Here is a 16166-nt window from a genome sequence, read left to right as displayed (position 1 = left end):
ACTATATAGACACAATATGTAACGCACAAGGGCTTGGGCTGGAAAACACAAGACAATCTGGCAGAGGACAACAGCAAGTGAGGGGACCTAAGTAGACAGGGACTAACGAGGGAATGGGCAACAGGTGAGACGGGCATGAGGACCAGGTGAAGGGAACGAGAGATTGACAAGGTGGGAGTGATCAGAGGCAGGTGAGAGAACAGGTGAAGTGAGTTGGACTGACGAGATGGGAAGCAGGATCTGGAACAACATGACAGTTAGTGAAACAGGCAGACAGGATGAAAACGACTAATAAAAGAAGGTGTGGAGCTGAACTGTGACATCATGTACAGTGCAAAGTGAGCAACTTCGACCCTTTGGGTAAAACAACATAATCCTGAATAGTTAATACAGACTTTGTGATCCTCTGTTTCATATTAACTTTTTAAAATATCGTCAAGCCTCCTTCTATTGTCTTGAACCACTTTTTTGTTACATTTGGTCCGGTTTAAAACAATCTAAATCTATGTGCAGTAGAGCCTGCGGTCAAACAGTGTTTCAGAAAACTATTTGAAGAGTAATGGACACCTTTTCCAATGATTGCATCATTTTAATGAGCAGCCATTGAAATTCACATCATGGATTTAGGTCTACAGCACCACCGGTATGAAATGAACAGAATAAGACGATAAAATTTACAATCTAAACTGGCGATTATTTTTGGGACAATCATCAACTAAAATTCATGAATGTGACAGCCCTATTCAGTACCACATTTCAATAATAGCTGCCTCGCAGCCCTTTATGAAAAATAGAAGTCAGTTATCATTTGTGTGTGTGTGTGTGGTAATGATAACCCCATAATTAACTGCCTATCACTCGACAAAGCTGATGCAGTGTAATGAAGATTTTAAAAATTCCAATCCATAAACCTGCTCAGCAGCTTTAAAATACATGTAATATTACAGTGATTCCCAAAATGCAGTTTAATCTAACCAATGTGGTTTCATGTGTCTTTGGTCCGCTGGTTGTCTCTACTGCATGTGAGGACGTTTCACTGGTTGCACGACTTCCTGGCCGTCTGAGACGCACAGAAGCAGCGCTGCTGGGCTCCTTTTCACTGGTTGCATCCTCTTTTTCTGACAGCATGGTATTAATCAGTGGTGGAATTGTAGTTTAAGTACAATTTTGAGGCTATACACGTTCTACTCCCCTACATTAAATTGACTAGTATGAAATACAATGCATTGGCATACTGACTGTAAATGTAACCACTCGCAAGCATAAAGAAACACAACAAAACCATTTAACATAGAGACCTTTAGGCTTCGATGACACTGGCTCAGTCACTTTCTGCTTCTGAGTCAGAATGTCTTGGTGTCTCCCTCCCCATCCGCCTCCTCCTCTCCTCATTTGGATTTTAAAATCTTCTGCTTGATTTTTGGAACATGGTGACGGCTAAATCATTCCATAAAGTCCACGCATTTGGCGCTTAATGACTCTCAACTCGCGCACATAGAAAACAGGAGTGTGTGATCCCAAAGCAGCCCGGCAGCACGGGGCTCGGCCCTCTGCTCCCTCTCCCCTCCCTCCCTACTGCTCAACGCTCTCTCCCCAAGTTGAATTTTAAGATTCAGGAGGCGAGAATGAAATAGACAGTGGCTTGTGTGTCCTCTCCGGAGGGGGGCACCAATGATAATGTCATTATGCACCATGTTCAATTTCAACTCGCACACACACTAAAGAAGGTTTCGTACATGCAACCATTCTGGATGCATTCTGGAGCCCTGCGTTGCTCAAGCACCAAAGTGACACAGCATCAGGCGGCTAAAAAAACAGGGATGATGGTTCTGAGTGCCGCGCTGCTCGTGCCCGGCAGGCTGTTTCTTGTTGTGGTTTGGAGCATTACGAAATCAGTGTTTTTCTCCCGTGTCTGCATCACTCTGACCATGCTGTCAGTGCGAGTCTGTCAGCTTGACAAGCAGACGCCACTCTGCATCACAACATGCTGTCACATTGAAGGACGTGGGAGGGGGTGTGGGTGTTTGTGCATGCATGTGTGTGTGTGTGTGTGTGTGTGTGTGTTTCTTCTTTTTTTCATACAGCTTAAAGGCTCACATGCTAACATCAACTCCTGCATCTTGTTACGTCACTTGGCACAATGATTGGGTGTTCTCCCTCCAAAAATAATGTATTTAATTTGATTTGTTTCCCTTTTAATATTATTATTTGTTAACATTTTTGCATTGGTGCCTCCAGACTGCCTGCTGTATTGTTTGCTGTTTGGATTTGGGTGAAAGTGCTTTTTTCACTTGTCCACACACCAAGCGCTTGCTAGACTGCCACTTCAAGGACATACAGATATACGTTTACTGAGAAGGACCAACACGAATAGCAGACTGATGTGAATGATATGAATCAATAGTTGCTAAAAGTGTCAAGCAGAAAAAAGTGATGGGAGTGGAATAAAACTTCAGATAGGTTGAAACATTTGATAAGATTGTCGGTTTGTCTTTCTAACTTCTCGAGCGTTCAAGATAAGAAGTTTGCCAGAACTATTTCTACTTGACCATTCAAAAAGTGGAGCACCTGCTGTTGAGGAATTTAGAGAAGCATTTTCGATGGCGCTCTCTCTCTTTCTCTCTGATAGGAAGCTGAGAGTGACATAGGTGAAAGATGTGGAAAATATTTTTGAGGAAGCAGAGATGTGGCAGTACAGTAGAGGGGAGCACAGATGATGAATATAGATATGAGCAAAGAGGCTGTGGGAGAAGTTCAAAAAAGGGGAGATGAGGAGGAAAAGAGGTGGTTGAGATGAGGAGATCTGCAGGGAGGAAGAGACCGAACAGAGGATGGAAATGGAGAAGGCGAGAGTCGATGCAAGAGGTTGGAGGGATGGGAGCAGAGACTTGGGGAGTAAAAGAGTGGACGTGCACTGGGGGTAGAGGGAGAAATGATGGAGCCTCGTAAGTCATTCCCCAGAGAACCCTCTCCTCCCCTCCATATTATTCAGAGGCATCAGTAAAAGGCTCTATAAATAGCTTTAACAGTGAGCAGCACGTTTCTCTACTCAGATTTCCTATAAATACATGCAGCTTCTGCATATCTGCTCCGAACGCACGCTGCCCTGCAGCTTGCGGCGAGCGACAGGGAATCCTCTGGAGGCTGCAGAGGAGGAGCAGATAAAGATGTCGCTGAGGAACACGGCCAAGATGCTGAGGATTGTGATCGGGTTGAGTGGCGCCGCTGATAAGGATTGCAGGAATGAAAATTCTATCCTGATGATGGGGGAAGATTTGTGGGAAATAACAGCTTTTCACCTTGATACATGCAGTCGAGTTGTGTATACAACATGTTTGCAGTTTACTTTCATGCTATCAAGAATGAGTTTGTTCTCTTTTTTCACACAGCTCTCTGCTCGTCATGCACCAAATTATCAAAAACTCCAAGAATGCTGTCAACATGTCTCAAAGGTTGTTTTTCCCCCCCAAATATTACAACCTAAAGAACAGTTGTATCAACAAGTGTGCACACTGTATGTCGATGCATGAAAGACTCTTTGAATCACTCTCGTTGAATGTCTGATTCATCCTTTATCTCCTGGTCCAGCTCCTTAAGGAATTCAAATAAGCTTCATGCTTATGGTCAAGAAAATCAAGGTCCTTGTAAAACTGGGAGAATTCTCAGTTATGAATCTACTGTTGTCCGTCAATCAGCATTTCTCTGATTGACGAATACTTGCTAATCTTTGTTGTGCTTTGCCTCATTATTGGAACACAAAGATCAACAAATGAGTTTCATTAGACAGACGACACTGATGCTGGATGTTTTGCTCTAGTTAAAATTATTTCATGATATTAAATCTTTTGGTTCAAGGTTGGGTCATTAGATTTGTGTGAAGAGTTTGAAAGTGTGAACTGAGATTGGAAAAATTCTTGCTCGGAGTAAAACACATTTTTGTCAAACCTATGAAAAACAGTTATCTTCCTTGTTTTAGAGTAAACGGTCTTCAATAGTTTTAAAACAGTTACCAAGCAGCCGATATTTTAAATTAAAGGTCAATGTGCGTCACATTTGTAGACCTTTCGGCTCAGACAACATGGCTGCCAATGTGCTGGTGTAGGAACGTTGGACTGCATTCATTATGCGTTTGAAAATGTATTGAAATGTACCATCAGATGAACACTCGTACACGGGGACACCGTCTGCAACTCAATCAACATTCAGTCCAATCATCTGTAAAGCTGACTTTACTGTGAGCTAATTCAATTCAATTCAATTCAGTTTATTTGTATAGCCCAATTTCACAAATTACAAATTTGTCTCGGAGTGCTTTACAATCTGTACACATAGACATCCCTGCCCCAAAACCTCACATCGGACCAGGAAAAACTCCCAAATAACCCTTCAGGGGAAAAAAAGGGAAGAAACCTGCAGGAGAGCAACAGAGGAGGATCCCTCTCCAGGATGGACAGATGCAATAGATGTAATGTGTACAGAAGGACAGATTTAGAGTTAAAATACATTCAATGAATATGACAGAGTGTATGAATAGTTCATAGTAGGCATATTCCACGATGGAGACCTCCACGATCCATCAGGCAGATGGCGGTGGGGAGGAGGCGGAGTCTCAACAGGACAGTGGAGCAGGAATTCACGACCCAGACGATCCATCAGGCAGATAGATCTATGCCGTCTCATAGGGTCCGATGACCCCAGGGCGTAAAGTCAAAAGGACTTCCGGGAGAAAGCAGAGTTAGTAACGTGTGATTGAGAGATGAAAATTCATCCTTAAGGAGAGAAAAAGAGGAGATAGGTACTCAGTGCATCCTAAAACGTCCCCGGCAGCTATAAGCCTATAGCAGCATATCAAGGGGCTGGACCAGGGCAAACCTGATTCAGCCCTAACTATAAGCTCTGTCAAGAGGAAGGTCTTAAGTCTACTCTTAAACAAGGTGACTGTGTCTGCCTCCCGGACTGGCTGGTTCCATAAAGAGGAGCTTGATAACTAAAGGCTCTGGCTCCCATTCTACTTTAAGACTCTAGGAACTACAAGTAGTCATTTTAGGAGCGTAGCTCTCTAGTGGGGCAATATGGCGACAAGCTCCTTAAGATATGATGGAGCATCACCAATCAAGGCTTTGTAGGTTAAGAGAAGAATTTTAAAAGTGATTCTTGATTTTACTGGGAGCCAGTGCAGAGCAGCTAGTGCAGGAGTGATGTGATCTCTTTTCTTAGTTTTAGTGAGAACACGAGCTGCAGCATTCTGGATCAACTGGAGGGACCTAAGAGATTTATTAGAGCAGCCTGCTAATAAGGAGTTGCAGTAATCCAGTCTCAAGTAAGCAGCGTGAACCAATTTTTCTGCATCTTTTGAGACAAGATGTGCCTGATTTTTGAAATATTACGTAGATGAAAGAATGCAGTCCTTGAGATTTGAAGATTCTTTACAGTGGTGTTGGATGCCAGGGCAATGCCGTCTACAGAATCCACATCACCAGATAATTGATCTCTGAGGTGCTCAGGGCCGATTAAAATTACCGGTTTTGTCTGAGTTTAACATCAAGAAGTTGCAGGTCATCCATGTTTTTATGTCTTTAAGACATGCTTGAATTTTACAGAGTTGGTTGCTCTCCTCTGGTTTTATCGATAAATATAGTTGAATGTCATCTGCATAACAATGGAAGTTTATGGAGTCCCTGATATATTGCCCAAAGGAAGCATGTATAAGGTAAATAAATTGGTCCAAGCACAGAACCTTGTGGAACTCCGTGATTAACGTTGGTGGTTATCGGGGCGTCATCGTTTACAAATACAAGTTGAGTTCGATCTGATAAATAGGATTTAAACCAAATTAGTGCGTGCCTGAAATGCCAATCGACTGCTCCAGTCTCTGTAACAGGATGTCATGGTCAATGGTCGAATGCAGCACTAAGGTCTAACAAGACCAGGACAGAGAGAGTCCTTTATCTGCTGCCATTAAGAGGTCATTTGTAATTTTCACCAGTGCGTCTCGTGCTGTGGTGTTTTCTAAATCCTGATTGAAATTTCTCAAATAAACTATTATGATGTAGAAAGTCGCACAACTGATTTTCTGGATCCAGAGTGGGCTTCTTCAGGAGAGGTTTAATAACAGCCACCTTGAAGGTGTGGTACGTGGCCTGTTAGCAGAGACACATTGATAATATCTAATCGAGCCGCCAATTAAAGGCAAAGCGTCTTAAGCAGCCTCGTCGGGATGGGGTCCAAGAGACAGGTAGGCGTGTTCAAGTAGAAACCGTTGAAAATAATGGTTTCCAAGGCCATTCCACTTGAGGACAGATTGGCACTGGTTATGGGCAAGAGATTATTAATCTTAATAGTTAAAATCTTTTCATTAAAGAAGTTCATAAAGTCATTACCACTAAGGTTTATAGGAATGCTCGGCTCCACAGAGCTGTGACTCTCTGTCAGCCTGGCTACAGTGCTGAAGAGAAACCTGGGGTTGTTTTTATTTTTCTATTATTGATGAGTAATAGGCTGCTCTGGCATTACGGAGGGCCTTCTTATATGTTTTAAGACTATCTCGCCAAACTAAGCGGGATTCTTCGAGATTAGTTGAGTGTTTTCAAGCTTTAATGACGTTGCTTCAGTTTGCGGGTCTGAGGGTTATACCAGGAGCAAACCTCCTCTTCCTCACTGTCTTCTTCTTCAGAGGGCCATCGAGTCCAGTGTCATTCTCAGAGAGCCTATGGCACTGTCAACAAGATGATCAATCTGGGACGGACTAAAGTTAGACCAGGAGTCCTCTGTTATATTGAGCGTGGTACGTATCGAATCAAATACAGAAGATAGAATAGCTACAGCACTATCAGTTAGACATCTAGTGTAGAAACTTTTGACTTAGTATAAATTCAAAAGTTATGAGGTTGTGGTCTGGCAGAAGAGGATTCTGTGGGAAGACGTTCAAATGCTCAATGTCAATAAGTTAGTACAAGATCATGCGTGTGGCCTAAACTGTGAGTGGGTTTCTGTACAACAAGGAGATGAATGCAGCACTAAGGCAATCATTATCAACATCCACATGGATATTAAAATCTCCAACAATAATAACTTTATCGGTTTTAAGAACCAAACTTGATATAAATTCTGAGAATTCAGATATAAACTCTGAATATGGACCTGGTGGCGGTACAGAATCACAAATCGAATTGGCTGTAGTGTTTTCCAGGTTGGATGTGAAAGACTAAGAACAAGGCTTTCAAATGAGGTGTAGTGTAATTTTGGTTGAGGATTAATTAATAGGCTCGATTCAAAGATGGCTGCTACTCCACCTCCTCGACGGTGCCTCGAGGAATGTGAGTATTAATATGACTTGGAGGAGTCGATTCATTCAGGCAGACATATTCTTCATGGCTCAGCCAGGTTTCAGTTAGGCAACATAAATCAATGTGATTATCTGATATTAAATCATTCAGTAACACAGCTTTAGATGACAGAGATCGAATATTTAGGAGACCACATTTAATAGACCTATTTTGTTGCACTGCTGAAATAATTGTGTTAACTTGTATAAGGTTATGTGTACGACTCCTCTTCTGCTTACTTTTGATTTATTTAATTGAAGTGGCCGTGGGACAGACACAGTCTCTACTCTAAAGTCAAGGGTGGGTAACTGCTCGAATGGAAGAGCAGAGAAGGGTGTTAAACTACAACTCTGCTCCCGGTTCCTGATCTGAACCCTGGGTTGTCATAGATTAAGTCCGGTGATCAACTTGGTCATATTCGCAGAAATGAGACGCTCCGTCCAACGTGGGATGAATGCCGTCTCTCCTCATCAGATCAGGTTTTCCCCAGAAAGTCTTCCAGTTGTCTAGTAGCCACACATTATCGCTGGGCACCACCTCGACAGCCAGCGGTTGAAGACGACATTCGGCTATACAATTCGTCTGTCTGCAAATTTGGGAGAGGGCCAGAGAAAATTACGGTGTCCGACAACGTCTTGGCATAACGATTCCACATTAATTTTAGTGACTTCCGGACCGACGGCTCGGGCATTACACACAGCGTGTATTACAATCTGACTGTATCTCCGCTTATCCTTAGCCAGCAGCTTCAAACAAGACTCCACGACTCTGGTCGTAACCCGCTATTTTCACGTTCCTGACTATAGAGCCCCGATAACCAGGGTGTGTTCCTCAGCGGGTGTGTCGCTGAGCAGGAAACTGGTTCGAAACGTGAAGTGGTTGGTGAGACTTACTACTCCTGCGAACAGTTACCCAACCATCCGGCTGCCTTACCGCCCGGGCACAGCTAACAGCTGACTGTAGCTCCTAACTAGCATAGCTGTCTGAGCTTCGATGGCGCGAGCCGTGCATCTAACCCACTTAGACCTGCCTCCAACCTAGCAAATAAACTACACTTGTTGCATGTATCGTTATCATTAAGGGAGGCAGGGGGATAACTATACATGAGACACACTGAGCAAGAGGGAGCGGGAGGGAAAGAAGAAGAAGTCATGCTCGCTGTTGAGCTGGCAACCAGAGCTTACCGGAAGAGTGAGATGATGCGTTCAGGAGCAGCTGGGAAAATCAGACTCACTTACACCCCGAAAACAATGTCGTCCTTCTATGAGCTTGAAGAAGTACCATCTGATTTATTTTACTTATTTTATTTCCATGCACAATTGTGTTATGCAATTTAACCAAGAATGTAGGTTCAGTTTAAAACAATGTTTGTAGTTTGAGCACATTCATTAGTTATGTATTATTAAAGACTTTAGAGATTCATATTGCTGATTGTATCATTTGTAGAGAAACAGATGAATTAATACTGTGACTGATGATGATTGGAGAGGAAGAGGAGGGATGACAGTTGGATGTGTGGAGGATTGTCCTGATGATTAGATTACAGTGAAGTTGAATGAGGTGATAAAGAAAAAAATAATTTCTTATGCATATGTTTCTGTGGCGGATTAATTGTATTTCTGTGTGAACGCAAACAAACGCACTGTGTTTATGTATGAATGTAACGCTACACGCTTGTATATGTTTTTTACACTGAGGCATTGATTATTCTGTTTGTGTGCCGAGCTTTAATGGGACGAACTGATAAATAATGAGTGTTACACGTCCTTCTCTGTCGAGGCGGTGAGTGCTTGCCTCTATATGAGAGAGAGGAATGCATCATCCCCCAGATACTCTCCTTAAAGGGGTAATTTTCCTGCTGGCTTGCTCCTGCTAACGGGCTGGCTGACATGCTTTGATGTGCTTCTGTGCTCCCCGCGGTGTGAGTGGCACACAGGATTAATGTTGTTCCACAGATGAAAGAAACTGCAACGGAATGATATGAATTTTCTGAAGTGAAAAAAGCAAATATTGAACATGACTAATGAATTGATTATGTTTGCAAAGGGCTTTGCATGCTCTGGACAGGCATGCTTTTCCTCCTGTCCTTGGTGTGATCCTCTCCCTACGCAGCTCATCACAAACGTGTTCCTGTCTCTGGTCAAACCTTCTCAGCCTCCGAGCTCCATGTCTCGGTCAGTGCTCTTTCTAAGATCAGAGTAATGTGCAGTGATGAGCCAGGTGCTCCGCAGGCCACGCGTCCTCTGATGGTCAGGAAGCGCTAACACCTCAGAGAGCTCATCTGCTTACTCTGGTCAATCCTAACCTCTTAAAACATGCGCACACATACAAACAAACACACACACACATGCATTGCACACCACACACCAGCTCTGTGTGTGCACATCATCGTGACCCCCAATGCCGCTCTGCGTCAGGCAGCTCTGCAGACTAATAAAGGGGCTTTTTCAGCCTATTGGGGCTGATTTACATCACTTCAGGACATCAGCACAAGAGTAATGTCTCAATGTCAGCAGCTCTGGCAGACGCTGATCCACTGAGCAACACAGGTGTCTTTACCACCACAAGTGGGCCTGACAGACGGACACTTTATGGAAGACTTGATGCATTTGTTTCAAACCTGAATTTACTCTGTGCATGTTTCTTTTCTTGGGGGAGTTCTTCTGAATGTTTCATTCCCTTCTGGGCCAACAGAGTGTACAGCAAAACCGTAAAGAGAAAATAAACCCAACTTCTCATATAGAATTGTGCCTTAACAAGGACAGCGGTACACAAACAAATATACTATTTCAAATGAGGGTACATCTGAACAAAGTAGAGCTGAAATAATGATCTATAATATATATATATATATTTTTCGTGAATCATTGATTAAACATTTGGTCTATAAATTATGAGAAAACAGTAAAAATGAATATCACAATTTCCCAGTTGACATTTTAAATTGTTCTCCAAAAAAGCTGTCAACTAATGTTTAAATTAAATTTTTGGTTGATAAATGACCAAAATGATTGTCTACCACTGTTCGTGATCCATTTTCGGTCAATTAAATCATAAATCATCCAACTTAACATGTTCTCACTTGATTAAAGAATGAGTAAATACATTATTTATCAGTTTTCAGTGATTCATGCCACAGACACAATTCCTTCTGTACTGATAAAGTATTGAAGTTTGATAAACAGCACAGCACTCATAATTCCTTGATCTTCGTTGTAAAAGATAGAGGTCGACCTTGTAGGGAACACCCGTATTCACTTTTTTGAAATATCGAACCCATTTACCAAAACCTCTAATTCCCAATAAATAACTAGTTATTTCTAGTTTCTTCCCTCTGTACACAAATCTAAATGTATGGGACAGGGTAATGTATTCTGGACCCCAATGAAATGGCAAATTGTCGTTGTTGAATTTTGTGTAAATGTAAATTACTGAGCTATCATGGATCCAGGAGTGTTCTACTTCGTGCATTTATATGTTTCCAGCCCAACTTGCTGTAAACTAGTTGACCAGATCTCGTCTACAGGAGGCCTTCATCTCAGCTCAACCAGCCTCTCAAGCGGAAGAGTACTCTGAAGATAGCGTGTCTCTCAACAATAGTGAGAGTTTACCATTGAATAAAAACATTTCATATATATTTATATATATATTCCATTTGGAGTTATTGGCGAAAGAGATGTCTGCCTTCTCTTAAACATAATATAAGGCACTCGCTTTTGGTGATCACAGTGAGCAAACAATACATTTGAAATGCTCAACAGCAATGTCTCCTCCCATAAATCAAAAGATAATCCACAGACCAGGTGGTGAGCATTTTCATGTTGGAACTAAGTTCCATGAAGGATCTTTCGTAGAGTATAATCCCTTCAGCGCTCTGTATCTGTAATTTAGCAAGCAGCCCGATCTCAGCGTGCAGCCCCCTTTGGAGTCAAACCTGTGCTCTTAAAAACAGCTGAACTACTCTGAGGTCACCAGGTGTGCGCCTCAGTGGCCGAGCTGTGACAGTAATTGATTGATGAGGTGTGAGGAAGCTCAGACCTGCAGCTCTGCAGAGCGAAAGGACTCAAGCTGAAGACCTCTGAGTCTAACTAGAAAACGGCTGTGTTTGCAAAACAGCCGTGTGTCATATCTGGCAAAAAATATTATTTTTTCAACAGCAAATGTAGATGTTGCGGCTTGTTACCATGGCAATGCTGCGTTGCCAGGCACTGACGTGTTGTCTTGGTAGCAGACGCTCCTGTCAGAGTGTTGCCATGTTGCACCGCTGAGTCGGTACTCTGGGCTTTGTAGTGTAAATAAGGACGACTGTGTGTGTCTCCATCGTGACATTATTACAGACCTGCTGTCACAGGTCTACATGTCTGTGAACAGGGAAGAAGGACAAGGAAGAGGGAGGGTTAACAGTGAGAGTGACCGAGATGTGAGAATAAAGTGCGGGACGGAGCTTGAAGGAGAGACAAAAGAGGAGAGGAGGATAACAAGTAAAAGAGGGAGCGGATTAAAAAAGGACAGGGAGGGAGTAATGATGACGAAGAGCACAAAGAGAGGAACAAATGGATGGAAGTGCAATGAGGTACATTGGAAACAAGAGGAAGGAGAGAGTGGTAAAGGATAATAGAGGAATGCAATTTGAAAAGGATGGATGGATGGATAAAAGGATTCTAGGTAACCAAGTTCAGGCTGTTGAGGACGGTATGTATTCGTACATACTGTTACAGGATGATGTCTTGAAAACCTGTGTTCCCATATATTCCCTCTTGAGTCGTTTACAATCGGATTAAAATGTTACGCGTAAACGATTAAATTGAATACAAAGATTGTTATGTGTTTTGCATTATTTTATACACCGTTTTATAGACTTTAGGGTGAAAAATAGGAAGTAGTTAGACACCCGGGATTTGTGCTCAGCTCATGTAGTTACGGGCGTACCATAATCCAGCATGAGTAAATGTCTCAAGGGAGAGGAAGAGAAACATTCAGAAGACGTGTTTGTCTCTTTCCACGATGTTCAGCCTTTTTTGGGTAGATACATTCAGCTCAGAGGGACAGGTGTTCTATCAAATCTGTTTGAATCCTCCTCATCAGCCTGGGGATTATCATGAAAGAGCATCGCGCTTATTCACCTTTAAGATTTTTGTTGTTACTAATTTGGTGTAACCCTGGTATTTATAACACATTCTCTCAAACTCCCAAAGCAGCCTGATGGCTCTGATGAGATGTGGAACATGAAACACACACTTGGTTTCCTGCATCCTCGCCTCCTCGTTCCCACACACACTCACTAAGACTGCCGAGACCACCTTCCCCCAAGCGTTATAATGATAATCAGTCCATCGATTATCTATTTTTAGTTCTGAATCTCCTGCGTCCTGCTTCTCCCACTTGGTGACTTCCTGTCTAATTATACAAACACACATATAAATACGCTTCCACGTTCTCTGTGGATGCAAAGCGAGGTTACCCATCACCCCCCTCCCCGTCTCTCTGCTGTCCCTCTCTGGGTTTCTCTGCCTTTCTATTATTTAGCGACGGTCTTTGTCAGCTTATCATCTGAGTCATTTTAGTTCATCAGCTATTTTAGATTTTCCCCCCAAATGGAATTTCCTTGTTATGTTTCAATGTAATCTATTTTTTCTCTCACTCACACACTCCCACCAATGTGAAAATATTCCGTAGCGCTCTGTCGTCATGGTTCGAGGCCGAGGATGTCTTCACCCCCTAAAGTAGCAGCTCGAAAGCCTTTCCATGCTATTCTGGATTTAAGTCATTTAAGCCATAAATCTCTCCGGCGCTCCCGCTCCTATACTCGCAGCGTCACCTCTGAGAAGTTGGGCAACACTGGATCATTGCAATGCAAAGACCATTCTTGGCTCGCAGCTGACTTTATCCTTTATTAGTGAGAGCACGACATCCAATCAATAGCCGACAGCAGCGTTGCTTTTGGCTCTGGGGAAGTGTCACGGCCTCCTCTCTTCATGTGAGCACCTGTGCAGCTTGTCCTGCTTTGTTCAGCTCGTATATTAAAGCTCTGTTTGAGTGGCTATGTACAAAAAGAATAAGGACAAAATAAACTGAACTAGATACATCTTTAGCCCTCATCCACAACGTCCCCAAAAAATATCGTTTGTATTTGTATCGCTGGTTGTCCTCTACCCGGGAGTTTTTGGGGATAAGAAATAGGAAATTGGTAAGGTTAAAGATAGATGAACATAGAGAAGGGGAACAATCGACGCAGAAGCAAAGCATATGGATTTGGCTGGGGACAGTGCATTAAAAAAAATACTCTAGTGGCTGCTGCTAACGAAAGAGTGGAGTAAGTAACAGCAGTGAGCAGGACAAAAACAGGTAAGTGCGAAGCCGCTATAAGTAGGCATGTGTGAGAAGTAAGAAAGAAAGAAAGAAAGAAAGAAAAGAGGCTTCCTATCTTAAACCCAGATAATTGATCAATATTCCCAGCTCAGATCCGAAGAGACTGTCTCTCCGTTTCTCTCTCTCTCTGCTGGTTCGTCCAGTGGAGGAAGCTGTGGTAGAAAGCCGTGGCAGGTCATCAGTATTTCAGCTGGCTCGGCCTACTCAGGTGTGGGCAGCAGAATAATTTCATTCTGATCTTACAGATCAATATCTGTACCAAGTGGAAGGTGACCAGCCCGCCGGGCCGGCTGAGCTGCTGCAGTATTCCGAGTATCACGACACATGCGATGGCTGGTCCTCTTCATGACGAATGGTTTTGTTTAACATGCACTATAGTTCATTGAGTGGGCTCCATTGAGCCGGCCTTCACCTTAATATTTATTTTAGTACATGTAAGATGATTGTATCTTCAGTATGTACATTAATCAGACAAAATATCAGAGACACCTGGTAATACAACGCAGTCCAATAAAATACCCCCTCAATATTCACAGTCTTTGGGAAACTGATGATGTAAAATGTTTGTCTAGCTGAGTCAGTGATGAGTCAACGTAGGGGGCGGGGAAGATATTTATTACTCCTTATGATATAATGCAATCCAGTATACTGACACAAAAACTAAATCCTCAAACATTACCAAGGAGCTAAAGCAATACCTCTGAAACTCATTTTAAAAAACAGACATTTTATATTTCTCAGGGTTAGTATTTAATTTCAAGGAATGTTGTAGTAAAAACTTACATATTTGCAGGGTGTGAATACAGGAGTACAGTAACAATTGTACATCACATAACAAACATGCAAACAGTGTGTAGACAAAATTTAGCAAATGTTGATTAGTCAAGGTAGTTTTGAGGCAGCGGATTAGGTGTGAATTATTCTATAATATATATATATATATATATACACGCAGTCGAGTAGTACACCTGGTACAAACAAGCTCACCTGTGTGCAAGGTGTGGTTGTGTTGGACAGCCGTAGAGACAAACTACCGATGGCCTGATGGTCTGGTGTCACTTCTTACTCATTAGATGTTGCTAAGCTGCCATCTTTGCGGCCAGTGCTGCAGCAAATGAAGCAGAACATGTTCAGTAGATGCACGACAGGAGTAAAGAGGTGACAGACGATCAATACAGACCTGATGATTAAGATATCACACTCTGGGAGTGAGAACTGCCTCACCCCTCACTCACTCATTGCTTGCTCCTGTGTGTGTGCAACACATGCTTACAACACATCTACCCCCTGCTGGTTTGATCTCCCACAGCTCACACTCAATGAAGATACTAGGAAGTGTATTTTTCCCATCAGAACTGCAGATCTCTTCTTTAGACCGGCACACTTCGATTGCCGCCTCACGAAGCTTACACTTCAGGATCTGACATTCAGGCAACGGGCCAACATGTCCAATCTGGTGGAAGCCAGTGCCAGATCAACGCTTTCATCATGTGAGGCCGGAGCTCTAAACTGAGCCTAAGCTAAAAGTCCAGTTGGCAGAGACACAAACGCAGCACCTCATTAAACTCCAAACTCCCATGGCTGCCATCTCACAGCCGAGCCCCGACGGTGCAGCTCTGATGGAGAGTGTTGGTGTAGGAAGGCTCTAATTGCAGCATGGCGATGTGGTGCCTCTCCATTCCTGCTGTTTTGACAATAATCCAATCAGCACTGTATTGTATGCTGTGTGAGGAGGTCTGAGTTCTGCTTGGTAAAAGTGCGTATTGATTAACTCCTTTCTAAAACAACACTGGATTGGCTGGTAGGGACTGCATGCGGCTGGTTTGCTGTTCGAGCATGCTTTCCCATCTCCTCTCGAGCTCTCTTTCTGTCTCTCACTGTCACTCACACGCAATTGTGTGAATGAATTTGGCGATCACAAGTGATGACTCCGCACTCAGCCTCTTCTTTCCTTTCTCCTCCCGCTTCCTTGGATACACTTTGTAGCCTCAAATCTGCCGTCTGTTCCAGTTCAGCCCTTTTCCTGGTCTCTTTCTGTGCCTTCCTGTCTTTTCTTCTCAAGTGCCCTATTTGGCTCTGATGACCTCTCTCTCTCTCTCCAGGTACCACTCGGCAGCCTAAGGAGGGGGAGGTGCCGGGGGTGGACTATAACTTTGTGAGTGTGGAGCGTTTTATGGAACTGGAGCAAAGTGGAGCCCTGCTTGAGAGTGGAACTTATGAAGGTGAGTGTTGGGAGTGCAGGAAACATGTAGCATCGGCGAGACAAGTCCGGGGGCTGAGGGAGCAGCAATGGGAACATATGTTTCAGTCGAGCTATTTTACTATTTTTAAATTGTGCTCTTCTATTGATATATTTACTGGATGGATCAGGTGTGTCAGGTGATGCTCTTATGCACAGAGCCATCGCTTCCACCTCTGGTGGTTGTTGAACGAGAGAGAGAGAGAGAGAGAGAGAGAGACTTTTCCTAGTCA

At 43.1% G+C, this 16166-nt stretch overlaps 1 protein-coding gene across 4 annotated transcripts in view; it reads left to right on the top strand.

Moving 5' to 3' along the window:
* Positions 1 to 16166, top strand: part of LOC130195565 (membrane-associated guanylate kinase, WW and PDZ domain-containing protein 2-like) — a 76284-nt gene that overhangs the window by 22256 nt on the left and 37862 nt on the right. For all 4 annotated transcript variants that reach the window (XM_056417162.1, XM_056417161.1, XM_056417160.1 and 1 more), the window contains exon 3: positions 15797 to 15916. In XM_056417162.1, coding sequence (XP_056273137.1) covers positions 15797 to 15916 — 120 coding nt within the window. The remainder of the gene's footprint in view (positions 1 to 15796; positions 15917 to 16166) is intronic.

This window comes from Pseudoliparis swirei, chromosome 6 (assembly GCF_029220125.1).
Source record: "Pseudoliparis swirei isolate HS2019 ecotype Mariana Trench chromosome 6, NWPU_hadal_v1, whole genome shotgun sequence".
Classification (NCBI taxonomy): domain Eukaryota; kingdom Metazoa; phylum Chordata; class Actinopteri; order Perciformes; family Liparidae; genus Pseudoliparis; species Pseudoliparis swirei.
The sequence above is the reverse complement of the archived record's forward strand: the minus strand, read 5'-3'. Positions and strand labels throughout refer to the sequence as shown.